The following is a 23051-nucleotide window of genomic DNA, read 5'->3' as shown; positions in this document are numbered from 1 at the left end:
AAAAACGGAAAAAAAACGAAAGTGTGACTCGAGGCGCATGACGTCGCGGCGATACGTATAAGAAAACAATACGAAATGATACGAAAGGTGTAACCTCAGCTTAACGTTACAGTGAAATTTTCTTTGCATTGGGATACAGCCCGCTTAGCGTTATCTAAAGCCCTTTTCGGACATGCACTCTGGACAACAAGCTGAGAATCAGTTTGCCGTGAGGTGTAGCACAAAGTAGGGCTGGGCGATATGGCCAAAAATTATATCGCGATAACGATATCCATAACAAAAAAAAAAACGGATAAAAAAATATCGAATATATAATTTTTTAAAGTTCTTTTAAAAAAATAACAGATGTATATTTATTTTGCAGCAATTCTTTGTCGTTGCCGCCATCTTTAGTGTTACATCCCCTCACACTCCAGTTCTCAGGCTGCAGCTGGTTTGAAAGCGAAAGTAAACCGGCTTCTCTGCTGGCTGTGGCTCCAGGGGAGTTGAACAGTTCTGGCTCTGCTAGTTTCTTTTCTATCTTTTGGCGCTTTTTTCGTGGACAAACCACTGCACATGTGCACCGTGACTCATGACTGGAGACTAGCTCTGCTAGCACACATAGCCTACTGTGTACAGACGGTTTCAAACTGTATTTTAAATTAGAAAGCAAACAAAATAAAAGAAAAATAAATCTCAATTTGGTCAGTATTGTCATTTAGACAAGCAAAGCCATTACTTTAAGTTGCAGGCAAGAAAGACAAGTCTGTCCACTGTCTCAGGTTTTAAAACTGCCCTGTTGCAGGTCAGAACAAAAAAGAATTCGATATTCTTTTTTTTTCAATATTTCTTTTTTTCCGATATCGATTATTAAAATATATCGCGATAATGATCGTTATCGTTATATCGCCCAGCCCTAGCACAAAGCATGAAATTCTCTGTCGGATGTGTTAGATTCCGATAAATCTGCCAGTATCACGTCTTCTTGTGTTATCCTCTCTCCATCCAATCCCTCTGCGTTGTGTACTTTTAATGATCCCGACGTCTCATATACTGGCTGATACAATCCTTATCTCTCCCCGTTAGTGCGATCCGCCACCATAATAATCCTCCACCTTCATAAGAATTCGACACTCTGACACAGCGTAGTACCTTACAAGGAGAAGCGTTGTTTATTTGATAAACAGGAGCCTCAGCTCAGATGTTAACAGATTGTATTGTCCTTGTAAGATCTATCCTAAAGATCTTTCGGTGTGTTCAGTCTATCGTCCTTCTGCTACTCAGTCCAATCGTGGTCAGGCCTGGTCGTTAGCCCGGACCATCCTCGTGTTAGCCGAAGCTAATGATGATGTGGCATCCTTCCCCCCCCCCCCCCCCCCCCCCTCTCTGTGGTGAGAGGAGGGAGTCTCTTCTGTGTGATCTCAGCCCTAGTCAGATTGTAGTCTGCCCTCAGTCGCTCTTGGTCTGGCTTACACCCGGAAACACTGTTAGATGTATAGGACCTTCGCCATAGCAACGACGGCCCGCCCCTCTTCTGGTTGTCATGCGCTGTCATGACAACTGCTAATAACCTTTCACACATTTCAAAACGTTTCATTACTGTCAAAACCTCCATCGCGCTCTGCCTCTGTGCCCTGTGCTGCTCCGTTATCTTTGTTGATGTACTGGGGAATTCAAAACATTCGGCCCTGCTCAGTGTGGTACTCACACTAACACCCTGCTCGCTCTGAACCACCGTCTCCCACCACCGTCAGCATGCACTTCGACCTCTCTGAACCGGCCCCTTTTAGCTGTGGTCATCTCCCCCCAATCTATACATCACATACATTGAAAACCACCACCGATTTCCTTCATTCCCCCCTTGATTTTTAATCACCCTTCAGAATCATAAATCGTTATTTGGTTTTTCAATTAATTATCCCAAAAATAGACTGTGGTTGAAGCAAACCAACCTCATCTCTCGTGCACAAGAAATGAAGACGGCCCACGGTCAACCCAATGATCTTGCTGCCTGATGTCTGTTTGCGCCCCCCTTCGTGCACAACGGGGACCGAAACAGACCACCAACAACATCCAACGACTCATAATAATTAGAGCCCCTCTGTCTGCTCCCAATAATTCTATCCTGTTATTTTACTGTTTTCCTCTTATCTACCTTCTCTATATATATATATCCTTCTATACATATATCTTATATATGAATCCTCCATTTATATCTCATACTCCTATCAATTATTATCAATGAACACAGGACTTCTCGCTGTTGTCTCGTCTCTTGATCTCCTGATTGACTCTGAAAGGAAGTCCCTGTTTTTGTCCATGATTTATTCAATGCCCATGCTCTGTTGTTTCAAAACGCCTCGAAACAGTGTCTCCGCAGGAAAGCCCCCTCCGATGTCCGCCTCGTTCTCCCCTGGGCAACACCGCCTGCGACCGCTGGACTCCGCCCCGTCGGTCGTCTCCGCCCCCTGTCGGTCATCTTGGTTGAGGGTCGTCTCCACCGCCGTCGGTCACCTCCAGACTCTGAAAGCAGAAACACCACGCCAGCAGTTTTCTGTACACTCGACCCTGTGTTTTCTATTAGTCTACCATGGCTTTTGGGCCTGCAGCTCGTTCCATGGAGTTATCTCCCGTTCTCTATATATTTTTCCTCTGCAAGCCCCTGCCATGGCCATGCCCTTTCAGACTGTTGGACGGTGTGAGTGTCCTACAGCCCATGGCGCTATTTGTTCTCTATTAGTCTCCCACCTTCTCAACACCCATATCTGTCCTACAGGGCTGTTCCCTGTTTGTTGTCTTCCGGCGTGACACCCGCAGCTAACCGATTCCCACTTCCGTCGCCCTAACTCTTCGTCCCACGATTGGCCCTCAGCTCGCGCCAGTTCTGTCTGGTGACCGTGTCTTCAAGACTCTGCCTATTTATTAGGTGTGAGAAAGCCCCACCGGAGATCAAACTCCCTCTTATTTCATAATTAAACCTATTTAATTAACTGCACCTCATCTCTCTGTGCAATTCTTATTTAACCCATTCAATAATTAAACTCTTTACTTAACCTGTATATCGATATTATTATTATGATAATAACATACAACAGAGCATCGCTCTAACATACAACAGAGCAGATTGGTTCCCTGCCCCTAACACTGTGTTGTCTCTCTGGTTCCCAACACACACGTACACGTACTCATACTCTTATCTAACATACAACAGAGCAGTCCGTTGCTCGCTCCTAAACGGGGCAGTTTCGTCACCCTGGAGCTGTCCGTTGCTCTACCCTACACGGGGCAGTCTCGTCGCCCTGGAGCTGTCCGTTGCTCTACCCTACACGGGGCAGTCTCGTCGCCCTGGAGCTGTCCGTTGCTCTACCCTACACGGGGCAGTCTCGTCGCCCTGGAGCTGTACGTTGCTCTACCCTAAACACGGAGCAGTCCGTTGCTCTGGAGCGGTCCGTTGCTCTACCCTAAACACGGAGCAGTCCGTTGCTCTGGAGCGGTCCGTTGCTCTATTCTACACTTAGAGTTCCTTTACAAAGTTCTCACATACACCACCGTGTATACACACAAGCAGTTGGTAATTTGAAAAAATTAAACTCCTTAATTAAATTAAACTCTCCTACCTGGAAACACTAGTATTACTATAAAAATAGCACCCTTTTTATACTCAATCTGGAGTCACTCCCCCACCCCGCCACTAGATGGTCGTAGAGACCTATATCTAAATATTCCCCTATGGGTAATGTAAACTCCCCAGCACTACCCCCCTTCCCCCACTAGGTGGCGACCTACTCCTCCTCTATTTGCCTGTATTATCCCACTGTCCCCCCTAGATGGTGGCAAACTCAGTCTAGAGTATTTTAGCTGACGTCACTCTCTGACTCTCATCCGTTAGCCTCCTCGTGGCTTTGCGGCCATCTTGTCTACCTTTTTATTTTTTTCACTGTCCCTTTAATGCCTCAAACATTCTCTTTTCTACCGATTAGGGCACGCTATCTCAGACTAATACTCTTGCCTGATCGGAAATAATACACACTGGTACAATCTCCTTTCGACTTTCCTCCTGTCATGACGACAGTCCCGCCATAACAACTTTTTCGTCTGGTTCAAGCGTTCCCCCCCCTTTTCTCCTCCTGCATTTACACTCCCAACACCCAAAACCGTGCAGCCTGCCTCTCTCTCGCCAGCACTCCTGCACCGTGGCTTCTGTGCTCTAAGCACTGTTTTGTTTGTCTAAAGATAAAACCCTCGGGTTTCAAAACAAAAACCGTGCCACTCTGCTGTTATTCAAAACACACTATTACAGCTGGCGTTCTCTCTGTGTCAACCAAATATGTTTACGGATGCACTATTGTTCGTTTTTATTGGCTTGCGAGGTTAGATAAGGCTAAGACCCCTAGCGAGAGACACACTCACGACGTATTTTTTTCCAACGTTGTCTGGCGTCCATGGTTCCGCTCGGCTCGGTTGCTGTGCCCCCTCATGGCCTCTGTCATGGCCTTGGCACTCCCCGTCTCCAGCCCCATTGTCTTTAACCACCGTTGGCATCGTCGTCTCAACCCAATCTAATCTCGATCTGCAATCCGGCTGTCATCGGCACCAACTGTTAGATTCTGATCAATCTGCCAGTATCACGTCTTCTTGTGTTATCCTCTCTCCATCCAATCCCTCTGCGTTGTGTACTTTTAATGATCCCGAAGTCTCATATACTGGCTGATACAATCCTTATCTCTCCCTGTTAGTGCGATCCGCCACCATAATAATCACCTTCATAAGAATTCGACACTCGAATTCGCGAATAGTACCTTACAAGGAGAAGCATTGTTTATTTGATAAACAGGAGCCTCAGCTCAGATGTTAACAGATTGTATTGTCCTTGTAAGATCTATCCTAAAGATCTTTCGTGTGTTCAGTCTATCGTCCTTCTGCTACTCAGTCCAATCGTGGTCAGGCCTGGTTGTTAGCCCGGACCATCCTCGTGTTAGCCGAAGCTAATGATGATGTGGCATCTTTCCCCCCCCCCCCCCTCTCTGTGGTGAGAGGAGGGAGTCTCTTCTGTGTGATCTCAGCCCTAGTCATGCCGCGCACACCCACACTTATTGCCAAAAGGAAAGGCCACTTTAAATCAGTATTAGCAACAGTAACAGTGTATTGCACTACCAAAGCTACCTAGCATGTCCTATATGCTCTGTAAATAACTATGTACAGATACCGAGATGTCGCACCATGTTACCTGTTACTGCACAACGTTTTTTGTATTGGATTCTATTATATGTTGTACCCACTGTATTGCACATTGTTGCGGGCAAGACCACCCGCATTTCATTGTATACTCGTATGCCGTGACAAATAAAACTCTTGACTTGACTTGACTTGACTTGATTGTAGTCTGCCCTCAGTCGCTCTTGGTCTGGCTTACACCCGGAAACACTGTTAGATTTATAGGACCTTCGCCATAGCAACGACGGCCCGCCCCTCTTCTGGTTGTCATGCGCTGTCATGACAACTGCTAATAACCTTTCACACATTTCAAAACGTTTCATTACTGTCAAAACCTCCATCGCACTCTGCCTCTGTGCCCTGTGCTGCTCCGTTATCTTTGTTGATGTACTGGGGAATTCAAAACATTCGGCCCTGCTCAGTGTGGTACTCACACTAACACCCTGCTCGCTCTGAACCACCGTCTCCCACCACCGTCAGCATGCACTTCGACCTCTCTGAACCGGCCCCTTTTAGCTGTGGTCATCTCCCCCCAATCTATACATCACATACATTGAAAACCACCACGATTTCCTTCAGATGGGTTCGGACATATGGAAATACTGCAAGGCTCGGCACCTAAGTAGAGCGAGGGCATGATGCAGAAAGCCTCGACTCGTGTTTGTGCATTTCCAAGTTGTGCCAACAACATGTCGCCCACTTTGCGTAGCAATGAGCATTCATAGTAGTGATGCACGATATATTGGCCGCCGATATAATATCGGCCGATATGGCTTTTTTTTACACATCGGTATCGGTCCGATATCAAGATAGGGCCGATATGGGCCGATATTAAAAAAAAAATATATATATATATATATTTTTTTTAATCTTTTTTTCTTTCTTTTTACATGGCCTTAAATAGTTTCAAAATATCTGTCATTTCTGAAAACAAGTTACAAAAGTTTAAAAAAAAAATGCGTTTTGGAAAATAGCTCTTTATTTGATTATCATAAAAAAGTGTTTTCTATACAGAGATATCGACATCGGTAAATATCGGTATCGGCCAGAACAGCAATATTAATATCGGTTATCAGTATTGGCCACAATCGGTGCATCACTAATTCATAGACTAGTGATTCCACGAATGCATGCTCCTTACAAGTTGTACCTCGTTGTAAAGGTGACTAATCAGGCTTTCCAACAATATAAAATACAATACCAATTGGTATTAAAATAGAATAATGTTTCCAAACTTTTTGAGTAGTTTATATGTATTACTGTCCCATCTCTTGGGTCTTTGGAAAGGCGAGGTCAGAGGAGTTTGATAATATTTACTGCGGATCAATCAATCAAATTTAGCACATTTAGACATGACACTTGTCAACCAAAGTGCTTCACAGTAAGTCGCATAGCTAAAAACAAAGAAAAGTGCTAAAGTATAGAATAAACAGAAAATATAAACAACCAATGGACGGACAAAGAAACAAAACAACACGTCAACAAGCAAGGCAAGAGTCTGAGTGAGTCCGGGAAGGCCAGGGAGTATAGATGGGTTTTGAGTTTAGATTTAAAAGACTTGATGGCCAGATAATATATTCAAACATTTACAAACATAATACAAGATCATGTGATTTATTTTGTGTTGTGTGGAGTATTGGAAAAAGGTACCATTGGGTACTGAATTCCAGGACCTGGTATATGTGAACGGTACCCATTGACCCTACTTGGCGGGTGTCAATTCTGTTTCCTGCCCTCTTCCTGTTTAACCTGCCTAGGCTCCCTGTCTTCCACCTTCACTGCCTCAGCATATGACACATTATCCATTACCCTGCTTTTGTTTACTTCCCTGGACTTTTCCTGGGCATTCGAGATACCTTGCCTCAAGGCCTTCACACCGCCCTGACACACATCGCGAGACATGTCTTCTATACACTGAAGCCACATGTCCCAATTGTTTGGCGCCTTCCACCATTATTGTACCATGTCAAGACAACTCACTTCATGAATATTTCCAGAGGCCTTGAGCTTCTCAATGTCCTATTTCAATTCAAACTCAAACAGCTTTCATTGGGGCTCAATGTTCATGTTCATGTTATTTGATCACGTATGTCTTGCGCAGATTGTCACTTATATGCCAGTATCTCACTCAATTGAGTCTATTCATCACAAACAGTGTCTGAGGAAGACACGCAGCATCGTCAAGGACACCTCTCATCCCAATCATCGACTTCCATCTGGGAGGCGGTACAAGACCCTCCACTCCCAAGTCGAGCAGACTGAGGAACAGCTTCTTTCCCTCAGTTGTCATCTCCCTAAACTGTGCCACGTTGACAGCCCCCCCTCCCCCTCCCCCCATACCATAAACTCTGACTCCATTGGCTCCTTTACCCATACTCTGAACTAGGGCTGCAACGATTAGTCGACATAATCGACGACGTCGATTATAAAAAATCGTTGACGAGAAATTGTTGCGTCGATTAGTCATTAAAAAAAAATTTATTTAATTTTTTTTTTTTTTTTTTTTGTGCACTACCTATCTTTGTGAGAGTGGCTTCTCAGGGTTCCAGACAACATCATAACATGATGATCCCATAGCAAATTTTGGACATTGAAAACATTGTTCCCCTGCAGGAGATGATGATCAGACTAGACACACAATAGATTACACACGCACTCCTCTCACTCACACACAGCGATCAGAGTAAGACACACACATACACACTCCTCTCACTCACACACAGCGATCAGAGTAAGACACACACATACACACTCCTCTCACTCACACACAGCGATCAGAGTAAGACACACACACACACACTCCTCTCACTCACACACAGCGATCAGAGTAAGACACACACACATTCACACTCCTCTCTCTCACACACAGCGATCAGAGTAAGACACACACACATTCACACTCCTCTCACTCACACACAGCGATCAGAGTAAGACACACACACATACACAAATTACACAGTACACACCTCTCACTCACACAGCCATCAGAGTAAGACACACACACAAATTACACAGTACACACACTCCTCTCACTCACACAGCGATCAGAGTAAGACACACACACATACACACACACACGGACTCCTCTCACACACAGCAAACAAAAGTTATTTAAAGTACACTTCCACTTTAATTTGTATTATTTAATTTATTTATCTTGTTATGAGTGATTGCTGTATTGTTCTTCAAATACATTTTCATTTAAAGTGGCTTAAAGATCCAAAATCAAATGTTTCATGAGTCATTATTTTAATTTGCTATGGGATCATCATGTTATGATGTTGTTGTTTGGTCCTGACAAGAGTCTCAAAGTCTGGGGTGATGGTAGACAAGCAACTCTGAGGTCATGCTCAATGTCCAATCTGTTCCTCTGCTCTGTCTTCAGCTGGACCAGAGCTGAGAAGCCACTTTCACAAAGATAGGTAATTAATTTGTTGTTGTTGTTGTTGTTGTTGTTGTTGTTGTTGTTGTTGTTGTTGTTGTTGTTGTTGTTGTTGTTGTTGTTGTTGTTGTTGTTGTTGTTGTTGTTTACATTGGTTTTCGATTAGTCGACTAATCGAAAAAATTATCGGCAGATTAGTCGACTACCAAATTAGTCATTAGTTGCAGCCCTACTCTGAACTCTGTTGCCTACTCAATTTATACCTACCTACTGCTTTCACTGTCATCATAGTAATCCTAATTATCTTAACTACCCACCTCATACTATAGTATATATAACTCTTATGAGGGCTGAGGGCATGTACGGCAGTGCTGTATATATCGCACATATACATTTATATATATATCTGAATATACCTGCAGTGCATATAATGTTCCTATATATATACATAAATATCTATCCTCACATTTGTTCACACAGCAACAGCAGATACAACCATGCAAGGTGCCAACCTGCTAATCGGGAGCAGTTAGGGGTTAAGTGTCTTGCTCAAGGACACTTCCGACACACTGCCCCGGGAGGATCCGGAATTGAACCGGGAACCTCTGACTTACTGTGTGTGTTCATTGTAACCTTTTCTTGTGTGTGTGTGTGTGTGTGCGTGTGCGTGTGTGTGTGTGTGTGTGTGTGTGTTTGTTTCATGTGTGCCTGTGTGTGGAGAGTCTCTGTTCTAGTTGCCTGTATGTGTAGGCGCTTGCCTGACCACAGCAGCTTGAACAGGCTATTGTTGGGGTGGTGAGGGTCCTTCATTATTCAACAGGCTCTGGATTTGCACCTCCTATTGTATAAGTCCTGCAGTGGAGGTAGTGCAATACCTGTAGTACACTCTGCTGAGCGCACCACTCTCTTTAGAGCCTTCCTGTCCTGGGCGGTGCAGTTGCCAAACCAAGGAGTGATATTCCCAGTCAGGATGCTCTCCACAGCCCTGGAATAGAAGGACTGGAGTATCTTCCCCGATACTCTGTACTTCCTTAATTGTCTCAGGTGATAGAGGCCCTGCTTTGCCTCTTTCACCACAGTGTATGTGTGTTGTCCATGTCAGGTCCTCAGTGATGTGGACTCCCACTTAAAACTGCTCACCCTGTCGGATCAAGTCAACGGTCCAATCACAGTAGAGTGACGTGACTGGTTTCATGAGAAAGAAAGCAAATGACTAATCGGAAGCTCTCATTTGGCTTGTTTACTTCCTGAAACGCCACCATTGCGATATGCGGGCAGTCTGCTCTAGTCTATATCGGACCTCCATGAGCTACCGTTACTGTTTAAACAATGACCCAGTCAACTATTCACTTTTAGTTTAATACATGACGAGGCATTGTCTAACGGTATCTAGCTGGCTAGCTACTGATAGCTGCTGATATCAACAAATGCTCCAGCAATAGTCGACTCGAGTGCATAATACCTCCGTTCCCTCGTTAGCTAGCTCACGTTAGCTAGCTCACATTAGATCTATCTGTCCCAGTAAACTAAATTGTCTTAACGTTATCTACCGGGCTAGCAGTAGCTACAGATAGCTCCTGATATCAATGTCTTATAACATTGATTGAATGCGTATTCTAGCTGAGGGCATGTTGAATGTGATTTGACAAAAGAACCGTAACGTTATACCAATAGGGTCCAGCTGCATCGCCGGAGAATCCTTGCATGCTGAATGTATGGTCTAGCTGCAGGGCCGGAGAATCCTTGCTGGAGCTGGAGGCTACTCAAGTATACACACAGACAGTGGAGCTGTTTGCAGATAGCGAGCATTTTGACTTATTGCGTGGTGGCGATGTCTCGCAGATAATACAACTACAAGTATGATTATATAATATATATTTTATTTAATTTTTTTTTTATTTATATAAAATATATATATATTTTTTTTAATCAAAAAAAAGTTGGCAGGTAAGAAATATGCTTGGCGGGTAGATTCTTCCCATCTACCCGCCACTGGCCGGTGAGTCAAAAAGTTTATTTCGCTCCCTGGTTGGGCACCGAAAACCGGTTCTAATAGGAACCGGTTCCTAACTTCCGGTTCTAGTTACAGTACAGCAACCAAATTAAACTGTATCAAGTCAACTGAAAATGTGAATAGTATGAAAAAAAAAGAGAGATTAAAAAAAAAAAAAAAAAAAACTCCTGCGAAATAAGCTGTGACCTGTTTTGACCTGCACCTCAAAGAATCGGAATCGAGAATAGTTTAGAACAGGAATCGATATGGAGAATCGGAACCGGAATCGTTCAAATCCAAACGATGCCCAACCCTAGTCGTCAGTTGACCTGTATGCAAACTGCAATGGGTCCATGGTACTAGGGAGGAAGGCACAGATGTAATCCTAAAGTAAAGGATAGAGCGAGGTGTGGCACCTACTAGGTAGAGTGAGGTGTGGCACCTAGGTAGAGTGAGGGCTGGCAGTGGCACCTAGGTAGAGTGAGGGCTGGCACCTAGGTAGAGTGAGTGCATGATGCAGAATGCCTACCACTTCCGCCTGTGTATGGAAGACCGTCGTTTTTAATATTTATTTAACTTAACTGGCATGTAAACTCGACATCTTGCAAATGAGCGCAACCTTTTTTCCGAGTTAAAAATAGAGGTTTGAAAGGGTCAACGGTATTCAGTACATAGTGAAATAAGCTACCAACAGAGTTCTGTTCTTGTTTACTTCTTTACATTCTACACTGTTTACCGAGAGTGAGCAGTACCTACTGTATGGAGTAATTGGACAGCGCATGGAGACACTTGTTATCGCTATGGAGGTCAAACCTTCTGCTTTATTCACCGCTTCGAAACCACACTCTCGCCCCCTCGCAGTCTTTGAGGGAGAGAAAACAACAAAATAAGAAGGCAATGTGGTTTTCTGTTACATAGTGATTGTTATGTGTAAACACAGTTGTTCCTATAGTTACTTACCTTAGTTATTTCATGCCTTATCAGGCCAGTGAAGATGTAATGTGTAGGTGTTTAATTGTGATAATAGATCTGTCTATGGACTGCATTTTACATTGTTCCTCACATTCACCCATTCACTCACACATTCACACACCCGACGGCGGAGGCAACCATGCGAGGTGCCGACCTGCTTATCGGGAGCAATTAGGGGTTAAGTGTCTTGCTCAATGACACTTCAGCACACTGCCCAGGAGGAGTGGGAATCCAACCAAGAACCTTCCAATTACCAGACGACCGCTCTACCTCCTGACTGAGCCACTGTCGCCCCCCCCCCCCACACTGTCTAATCATTTTGCAACTGCCTTCTATCGACATGCGGTCTGACGAGAGCTTCTCTTTATAAAAGATGTCACCCTGTGATTGGAGGGTAAGGAGACAATTCTTTGTCACATCTGATGATTTTGGTCAAAGGTAAAAAAATGTGTGTGCAACAGTGAGGTGAGAACTAGGTGCAGACAAAAGGAACGAAACGGAAAAAGAGTTTGTGTTTTTCATTTCCTGGCGATGTTTTAACTTCTCTTTCTCCCACTCTGCCTCTTGTCCTCAGCCGGCCGAGGATCGGAGCCGTGGACAGCAGTGCGAGTGACGGGCTGGAGGGCTTCAAAGCACACGCCGTGTTTCAGGAGATCGGCAAGAAGCTCCAGGAGGTGATAATAATAATAATAATAATAATAATAATAATAATAATAATAATAATAATAATAATAATAATAATAATAATAATAACTTTATTTGTATAGCACCTTTCATACAGGGGATTGCAGTTCAAAGTGCTTTACATCAGTAAGAAATAAGACATAAAATCAGTGTAAAACAAGCAGAAAGAGCAAAGCATAAAGTGGGATAAAATAATGCTTAATCAAATCATATCAGAACATGACGTTCCAATAGGCTTCTTACATTTATGTAATCTGTTACAAAACATGATAACGGTTATAGTTGCACCCAGCGGATAGTGGGGCATAGAAATAAAAGTAAAAATAAGTAAAATAATAGCAAGGGTAAAATGAGCAAACATATAAAATCAGTTTTTCACATTAGGATCTAACATCCCAACAGGCCACCTTGTTTATGGTTTGATTCAGTTTTAGTAGAATATAAAAGACATGACGCACATGTCGGTCGGCCTTTTTCCTCAGGTTGGCAGGGTTCGCACAAGGTCCTTGAAGTGCTTGATAAAAAAAAAAGTCAAAGCCTGGAATTCCTTGAAAACAGCAAATTTTTTAACGAGGTGCTTAAAAAGTCCTTGGAATTCAAATCAACCATTCACATTGAAAGTTTTGTTCATCCATGATAAACATTTTCTGAATCAAGAAATTGCATTTTTTTTTATCTAAAGTGTAATTGTCGGAAATTAGTTTTAAGCCATAAATATTGGATACATTTTCTTTCAAAAAAATAAAAAATAAAAAGCATTTAAAATTGAATTGGATCCTTTTAAATGCCATTTTAAAATAAAAAATTGTGCTTGGAAAAGTCCTTGAATTTCATTTTGCAATATCTGTGGGAACCCTGGGTTGGGAACAGGGTGGTGGAAAATCCCCACCTGAGCACGACAACAAGAGCAAAATGGCCGTCTGAATACAGTCAATTAAACTGAACTGTTAACAGTCACGGGCCTCGGTGATCGTAAACGATGATGGCGAGTTTGGGAGCGCACGCGCAATTTTGTTTTGGGAAAGTCTCCGGGGACGGAATGAAACCGCCACAAGACGTGAGACACTAAACACTTTCATCCAGTCTGTCCCTGGAGTCGCAGGGTTTGGTTCCAGAAGCAGAGTTTTGCCTACAAGATGATGTTTGGTATGCTTTCTGAGACAATGTGCAGAGGTTACACCCTTTGCATCTATTTTACATTTATTTTACTATTATAAATATATAAAGGGGACATATGTATATATTTTCAACAACGTTCTATGACTTTCTTGAATCTGTGTAACATATTTATGTTTTTTCCCCCAGCAGCTCTTTCTTCCCTTGTCTTGCACACATTTTTGGTGGGTGTAGTAACATATGACATTTAAAAGTAATAATTTCCTTCCCTGCCTGGCTACCCCACACCTAAGAAGAGTAAAATACCTTTACAAACTAGGCAGTACATTAGGTAAGGCATTGTTCCTGGCTCCAAAATGCACCAGTAACCGTAATTAATTGAAGCAAATTCATTGCTTGCGTCTCCCTTGTGACATCAACAAGCAATAATTCTGAACGGTTTGTTGATCTGAAAATGTCTAATCCAGGCCAAATGGCAAGGAGAACCTATGTTACCCCCCTCCGAACACCCCAACCCCCCTTCCCCAGTGCCTAAATAACATTTCAGACTGCCAAATCTATATTTCTATCTATCCATTTTCCATAATATGTCTCATTTAAGGTCGCTAGCCTATCTGGTGATATGAGAGGAGGAGAGGGCTTACTCACTGCCCTGAGATGTCGGGAACTGAGTGTGTGGTGCTTCCATCAGCTGTGTTTTCCACTCTCTCTGCATTGTTGTGGTAGATGTGGAACAGTGACCCCATGTGTCAGAGTTCCTGCATTTAATAATAAGAATTGTAGGTCTTACAAAGCCTTATACAGGTCTTAAATATGATTCTTAGGAGTCAAATTTTTTTATTGGATTAGGAAGCTGCTTCTATGTTGCGATAACTTCTCTGTATCGCATTTAAATGTGTTTGGGGGACATTTCTGTAAGCAGTAGATTAGATTACATTCGATTCATTGTCATTGCACAAGTACAGAGTATATGACAAAGCTTAAATATGCTAAGATAATGTATGTACTATGTACAGTATTATTATATACAGTGGTACAAGTATGAATACACTAATGGTAATAAACCATGCTAGCTAGTGGTTTAACTAATAAGAGTAGGTATGGATATATATACAGATATAGATAAATGTATATACAGTGTTATATACATATATAGACTGTTCTAGGCAGTAGATACGTATGGATTGAGTGTATGGGCAACAGAGAGAGAGAAAGAAAAAATATTGTTTCAAGTGTTATGGAGTACATGTATTTATTGAGTACATGTATGACTATTGCTTCCATGTTGATTTTCTTTTCCATACGGATTTCTGGGGGATATGGTAATAGCCTCAATTTGTAAACAAACATGGAAGCAATTATTCAGAGAACACCCAGGTAGCAACTGTGCCTAGCAACTAGAGTCTGAGAGAGAAATTCTGCTAGCGTGTTCAAGATTCAAGAGTTTTATTCATCACATACATACCAGGGCATACAGTGAAATGCGATGCCATTCGAAAACAATAGTAATAATAATAAAAAAGATAACTAGAATAGACATGGTAAATAGACATGTTAATAAATCGCTTAAAGGCACTGGATCCTATGTACATACCTATACAATGTGCAGTTTTTCTTCTATGTCTATGTAATATATATATATTTTTTTGTTGTTGTGAGACTTGTACAGCACTTTGTTCAACTTTGTCAGTGCTGTAAAGTTTAAACCTTTTTAAATCTTAGACAAACTAAACACTTTGCTTCCATGAAATATTGTAAGCCGTCATTTGAGGCAATGAACACAATGAACACAAATCTGTCAGTGCCGAGTCCGACCTCATCTTTTTTTTTTTTTTTTTTTTTTGATATTTTTCCCCCTCCATTTTTCCTCAGATTTTCTCCCATCCCAATGTTAGTCGTATGCCAATTCCCAGTCCCTTCCTGGTCGCTGCGCACTTACCCCCCACAGTCAGATCATCTGGGAGAGTGGAGGCTACCACGTGCTTCCTCCGACACACGTCCAGCCAATCACCGCTTCTTTTCACCTGGCAGTGCGGATTCTCATTGAGAGGGTGTAGCGTGTGGGAGGATCACACTATCCCCCTCAAGTCCTATCCGCGCTTACCAGGCGCCCCGACCGAACTGTAGGAGTCGCTGTTTACAACGACCCGGACCCACCCCGCCAGCTTCTCCCACCCTCTAATACAGCCAATTGTATTAGTGTGGACGGCCAGCCAAGCTGGTGACAACCCCGGAGCTGTGAGCTGGATTCGAACAGGCGAATCCAGCTCACAGCTCCGGTGTTGGTGACGAACGCAATCTCCGCTCGGCCACCTAACCGCCCTAGTCCGACCTCATCTTAAAAAACAAACAGCATTGCTTGTTGTAATTAACAAAGAGAGGCAGAGTTGATTTTGCAAATAAAAAAATGAAAAAAAAATAATAATAATCATATATATATATATATATATATATATATATTTTTTTTTACATAATCGAATTTTATTTTCATATTCGAATCCCATGCCCATCGAACAAAGCTTCGAAGTATTTAAGACAGCCCTAGTGGCTATGTGAGTTGACAATGTCAGGTCCTCTGTGATGTGGACTCCCAGGTACTTAAAACTGCTCACCCTGTCTACGATAGCCCCATTTATCCACAGTGGCTTGTGTGTCCCCTGCTGTATTCTCCTAAAATCCACGATCAGCTCCTTGGTTTTACCAATGTTCAGGAGTAGCAGGGCTGTACAGTGCGACATATATATCGCACATGCTACAGCAACATCCGTCTGTGCGATGAATGGATTTACTTCAGTAGCACTGGTGCGATAGGCATTCGGTTCATATAGATACTCTTATTTTGAAAATCCTGTCGCGGGTCTCATTTCTGCCCAAGCGCAGCTCCAGCTATAATAACTATTCTCCGACAGCTAGCAACGCTCAGTTCGTTTCGATACTCTTATTTTGAAAATCCTGTGTGTCGTGACTCATATCCGCTCTGCTCAGCTCACAACACAGCAGGACTCGTCTCAGTAGCAGCAGTAGTGTCTGGAACGCGGACATTGAAACAGAGCAAGGATAGTGTTTTCGTGACCCAAAACAAATCCCTGCTGTTTTATTCCGCAACGGGTCAAATGCATCTAACATGCTTTGCAATCCTCGCCATTCCTTTATGACCACGTCGTGTTAAAGTCCGAAATTAACGTTACGTTAGCATAAGCTAACAACAAGCTGTTCAGAGCCATATAGAGAGAACAGCAGACGGGCAGAGTGAGGAGGAGGGGGGGGGGGGGGGGGGGCAGACATTCTCCCTTCTGTGTGTGTGTGTGTGTGTGTGTGTGTGCGCGCGCGTTTGGAAAGATCAGATGAAGTCAGACGAGTATATTATATTGATAGTAAATGTACTGAGGGTGGACAGATAATGTTGATATTTAAACATAAAAAATACAATACATAATAAATGTATTCATCATCATGCAACATAAAACGGTTGCGTGTTGTGAGTTCCAAAACATTTAACTTAAAGTTTAAAGCTCAATATATCAAAACGTGGCACTTTACAGTGAACAGGAGGTCTATGTGTATTAAAAACATTGGATTGTTTTTCCTTTAAAAGTCTGGAAGAGGTCAAAAATAAAAATGTCAAATGATATTTCCGTTGCCTTTTTTGAGTTGATCTAAATGTTACTGATTGTGTTAAATGGGCTTATGTTATGATATTGTCTCATATCGATTGCAGGCACCTGCATCGTATCATATCGTGGCATATATCAGCAAATATCGTATTGTTGTCCAAAGAATCTATATCGTATCGTATCGTGATGAAACTGGTGATTCCCACTGTTGTGAAGGGCCAGATTAAACCGAATATATATATTTATTATATATATATATTTAATTGTATTTGTATATTCTCTAATATTCCCTGATATCCCTTGTATATTCCTTGTACAATATGCATTGAATATCCATTCTAGCCTACTGAACATCCCATAATAGTCTCCATTCTACTATTGGTCGAGACCTTGGTGCCAGGCTGCCATACCCCCCAGACCCAGTTCAAACGTACCGCTCAACATGTACGAACAAGTCCTAGTTCCGCGTAGGAATCTGGCTACCGCACCACTAATGGGACTATTTGTTCATAGTGCGTATATATACTGCGCTACTAAAGTAGGACTTCCTTTTCAGTCCAGTTTCTTACCCTCCAATAGAGTCACAGACGTAAAGCCTCCCCGCGACGCCACGTGTGGGAGTAAGGCCAAGTTCGCCTACCATCGGTATTGAGACATCGTGTATATTAATATTTGAATAGTCATATTTGGCACTATATCGTCGAGTTGGACGTAGTCTATTAAGCTAATAATAGTCTGTTAATATATAGTGCTTCGTGCGGTGAGAATACTACCGTAGTCAGCACCCCATCGTTTCGGGCAGAAAACTGGCTGCTTATCCAGGGTGGTTGACCCCACGTGAAGCTGCACCCGAGGAGCCCCAGAGCCGACGAGCGAGTGGACCTGTATACCGGATTATTCTACCGACGACAGCCCGCCTTCCCAGGCACGGATTATGCTTTGTATACGTTGATTATTCCATGGATAAAGACCCCCGACACTGCCGTGTGTTGGAACCCCCCCCCCTGGAGAGGACGCAAGGTGAGGAGACGCTCTGCAAGACGAGGTCGCTTCACGTCTCTCCTCCGTGGACCGGAGGACGCCGGCCCACAAAGAGTCCACCTGCTTTCATCTGTGGTCCAAGGATCGCCGGCGCATTGAACGGCACTACAGTGGGTTCACCTGGGATACCCTTGGCCGGATGAGGCAGCCGGATTCTACCTCCCCCCCTTCCTACTCCTGTCGGCTTACAAGCGACTGGATTAACCCCCCCCTAGTGTATCCAGCCTATAATCATTAAAGTACCATTGCTGTTATTCCTTAACTATTCCAGGTCGTATATGTACCACCTGCGCCTTCAGAGATTGGACATTCTCTATTGATATACCGACGAATACTCTTGCCATAAAAGTGCATACTAATTCCCATTCATAAATGTGATTGATTTGATTAAGTGCTTGCTCTACACACCATCGCTGTGTAGAAATAAAGACCTATTTCTAATTCGTACATTTGTGTTGGATCCGTTTCATCTACGTGACAGTGTTCATCATAATATATTTATGCCGAGTACTGGGTGGCCGAATATTAAGTACAAAGGTAGTGGTAGTAAGTATCATATCTAGTAATACAGTCAGGGAATTGTACCCCTCAGTTACACCCACCCCTAGTAGAGTCCATACACCCAACACCAAATCCCATAATTCCTTACACGTAACGTGTCTGGCTGTGTGACGTCAACTTGTCAGCATGAACACTCCACGAAACGATCCTCCTAACCAACGCCCGCAGCGCGAACGACGGCTCCCTCAGTACTTAGAGGCTTACGCTGTCAGTCAACAACCTAGTCTTCTACTAACAGTAAACGCGGTAAAACTAGAAAGTAAAAGTATGTCTAACCCCAACGCCCAGACTACCCCGACCATAGAGGCCCCTACGGGTTCTAATGTAACTGACCAAGTTCACGGTGGGGACCAGTGGGAACCAGACATGACTTCACACCCCGCCAGTACTGAAGAAGTAGTCCCCGATGAGTCCCGGGAGGAATACAACGCTACCGAGACAGAACTCGGCACGGAAGAAGACGGGGAGAGCACCGTGGAGATAGAGCTCCAAGGCTCCGCAAGGAGTACCCCGAGGGAAGGCTCCCCTATACAACCGCCTTCTCCCAGCGAGGCAGAGAGGACCCTACAGCAGGCCTTCCTCATCAGCCTGAACGCCGCTGCTGAACGCGACCGACTGCAGATCCAGCAGCGGAGCGAAGAAGAGCATATACGTCTAGAAATAAGACGCATTCAGATGGAAGAGAATGTGGCCCGAGACCGAGCAGACAGCCAGCGAGCAGCTGCTGGTGCTCTACGGGACGCAGAGCGCGACAGACAGCAAGCGCAACAAATAGAACAGCTGATCAGACGGACAACACCCTCTCCCTCCGCCAGAGGCTCCAGGAACTCGTCTAGACACACCTCCAGGGCGGCATCCCCTAGCCGAGTAAACAACCCTGAACTTGACCAACAGACGAGGTCTATACCCCCCACAGACCACCTCCCCCCACCGGTCCAAGCGAGACCTAGCAACCGGGAAGGAGCAGCATATCCTGTGGAGAGGCTAAACCAGAGACTACAAGCACTGGATGACCTAACGGAAGACGAAGAGGAAGAGGAGGAGAACCACGCCCGACGACAGCACAGTACTCTACCGGACCAGGAGGTCCGGTACAGCCCAGGCTATACTCCCGCGGAGCTGCGCTACAGACCCCCGACTCTATACACGGGTGAGCACGACGCACGACCCGCACCGAGGAACAGCACCTGGACGAGCGGGCCATGGTACACTGCCGGTACCAGCCCATACCAAGGAGCGGGAGGAGACTCGCCTAGGAGGCCTCTCCCCCAACGCTCGCCGATGTATCCACAGTCAGCGTCATACATTGGCACGCCTATGGTACCCGACTTCACCCAAGAGAACCGGGCCCAGTATACAGAACTCCGCATGTGTCTGGAGACCATGTTGGTGGATGTATTGGATGAACGCCATAAATACGCCATCCTACTGAAGCACTTAAAGGTACCCCGCGCACATAATATAGCGCTCGCCTACGCGACTTCCACCACCCCATACACAGCAGCGCTGGTAGCATTGGACCAGAGGTATGGGCGCATATGGGATTACGTGATCCAGGAGATCCGACACATCGACCGCTTACCCCCAGCAATAGACAATCGAGCACTGGACGACCTGTCCATCAGAGTGCAGTCCCTGGTAGGGATGTTGGGAGCGCAGAGAGAGAAGGGGAGGCATGAACTTTACGCCAACTCAAATGTGGAAAGGATCTTGGAGAAGCTGCCGCCCGCTCGACAGGAGCGTTTTAGGCGACAGAGAGACCACCGAGACCCGAATGGCCCCGAACCGAACCTCCTCGATCTAGCAGACTTCCTGGCGAGAGAAGTCAGCAGCCTACGGCTAGATACATTCGGACGGAGCACCCCTGGCTCCAGAGAAGGAACCAGACGACTAAATGATGGAAGAAGATCGGTGACTGTGATGCACCAATCGGAGTCAGTACCGAGCAGCAGGAGCCACAGTACCCCCTCCAGAACGGAGAAGTGGAAGATAGTGTGCCCCTACTGTGAGAAAGAACACTGGCTAGCGCAATGTGACTCCTTCCCCAAGCTGAACGCGGAGGAAGCAAGTCAATGGATAAAGTCCAACAAGCGCTGTTTTCGCTGTGCGCGCTCACACATGGCAGCCGAATGCCGCTTAAAGAAAAGGTGCACCAAGTGCGATGGAGCCCATCTGGACATACTTCACGACAGTAACAGACGGCGCCCTTCACCCGCACCATCCAGCAGCAAAGCGAGCGTCATGTACATCGATCCCGCCAGCAGCAGTGGAGCCCGAGTACTCCTAAAAGTAGTGGTGTGACACTAAGCTACCAGAATAAAGTCCTGGACACTTACGCCGTCCTCGATGACGGGTCAGAGAAGACCCTGCTGCTCGCCTCCGCTGCGGCCCAGCTAGGGCTGCGGGGAAGCGAAACCCAAATGACAATTCGGACAATAAGACGAGATTTGAAGACGATAAAGGGCGAGAATGTCTCATTCTCTATCGCAGCAAGCGGCCAGCCTGAGCGACGGTACCAGATTACAGACGCTTTCACCAGCCAAGAAATAGGACTGTCGCGGTACACATACCCCGTCGCCAAGCTGATGGAGAAATATGTACATCTGCGCAAGTTACCGATCCCGCTCATAGACAATGCTATGCCGACCCTGTTGATAGGCTCCGACCATGCAGACCTCATTGTCCCGATAGACCGGGTTCATACCGGACCCCGAGGCTGTCCTGCAGCAGTCGAGACCCGTTTGGGATGGACTCTCCAAGGCCCGCTCGCCAAATCTCTCAACCGAAGTACAGCCACTAGATGTTTCCACTCCCGAGTCACAGAGGGAGAAACCGCACTCCTGCAACACGTAGAGCGGCTATGGACCTTGGAACAAATGCCCTTTACGCTGTGTGACAATTTGACAGAAGGAACAGTCGTCATGATTATTGATCAATCACTGCCCAGAGCTATGTGGCCGGCCGGCCGCGTAAGCAAAGTGATCACCGGTGCCGACGGCAAGGTCCGAGCAGCTGAAGTGCTTGTCCAGGGTCGCACTTACACCCGTCCCGTGGCGAGGCTCATAGAACTGCCCCGACTCCCAGACACAATCGATGATGACCATGACCCTATAACCCTATGACTTTGTGAAGTTGACTGACCCCTACAGCAAACCCTTATGTGTAAATAGACAACGCGATTAATCTGTCTCTGTTTAACTGATTAGGTCTGGGACCAATCAGGGGGTGGCTGTTGTGAAGGGCCAGATTAAACCGAATATATATATTTATTATATATATATATTTAATTGTATTTGTATATTCTCTAATATTCCCTGATATCCCTTGTATATTCCTTGTACAATATGCATTGAATATCCATTCTAGCCTACTGAACATCCCATAATAGTCTCCATTCTACTATTGGTCGAGACCTTGGTGCCAGGCTGCCATACCCCCCAGACCCAGTTCAAACGTACCGCTCAACATGTACGAACAAGTCCTAGTTCCGCGTAGGAATCTGGCTACCGCACCACTAATGGGACTATTTGTTCATAGTGCGTATATATACTGCGCTACTAAAGTAGGACTTCCTTTTCAGTCCAGTTTCTTACTCTCCAATAGAGTCACAGACGTAAAGCCTCCCCGCGACGCCACGTGTGGGAGTAAGGCCAAGTTCGCCTACCATCGGTATTGAGACATCGTGTATATTAATATTTGAATAGTCATATTTGGCACTATATCGTCGAGTTGGACGTAGTCTATTAAGCTAATAATAGTCTGTTAATATATAGTGCTTCGTGCGGTGAGAATACTACCGTAGTCAGCACCCCATCGTTTCGGGCAGAAAACTGGCTGCTTATCCAGGGTGGTTGACCCCACGTGAAGCTGCACCCGAGGAGCCCCAGAGCCGACGAGCGAGTGGACCTGTATACCGGATTATTCTACCGACGACAGCCCGCCTTCCCAGGCACGGATTATGCTTTGTATACGTTGATTATTCCATGGATAAAGACCCCCGACACTGCCGTGTGTTGGAACCCCCCCCCCTGGAGAGGACGCAAGGTGAGGAGACGCTCTGCAAGACGAGGTCGCTTCACGTCTCTCCTCCGTGGACCGGAGGACGCCGGCCCACAAAGAGTCCACCTGCTTTCATCTGTGGTCCAAGGATCGCCGGCGCATTGAACGGCACTACAGTGGGTTCACCTGGGATACCCTTGGCCGGATGAGGCAGCCGGATTCTACCTCCCCCCCTTCCTACTCCTGTCGGCTTACAAGCGACTGGATTAACCCCCCCCTAGTGTATCCAGCCTATAATCATTAAAGTACCATTGCTGTTATTCCTTAACTATTCCAGGTCGTATATGTACCACCTGCGCCTTCAGAGATTGGACATTCTCTATTGATATACCGACGAATACTCTTGCCATAAAAGTGCATACTAATTCCCATTCATAAATGTGATTGATTTGATTAAGTGCTTGCTCTACACACCATCGCTGTGTAGAAATAAAGA

The 23051-nt window shown here is 45.0% G+C and overlaps 1 protein-coding gene across 2 annotated transcripts in view; it reads left to right on the top strand.

The window, feature by feature from the left end:
- Nucleotides 1-23051, top strand: part of scp2b (sterol carrier protein 2b) — an 81367-nt gene that overhangs the window by 18420 nt on the left and 39896 nt on the right. For both annotated transcript variants that reach the window (XM_084308073.1, XM_084308074.1), the window contains one exon: nt 12115-12214. In XM_084308073.1, the coding sequence (XP_084164199.1) occupies nt 12115-12214 (100 nt within the window). The remainder of the gene's footprint in view (nt 1-12114; nt 12215-23051) is intronic.

Source organism: Notolepis coatsorum (genome assembly GCF_963971535.1).
Source record: "Notolepis coatsorum genome assembly, chromosome: 2".
Lineage (NCBI taxonomy): Eukaryota > Metazoa > Chordata > Actinopteri > Aulopiformes > Paralepididae > Notolepis > Notolepis coatsorum.
Note: the sequence above shows the minus strand (reverse complement) of the source record. Positions and strands in the feature narration are given on the sequence as shown.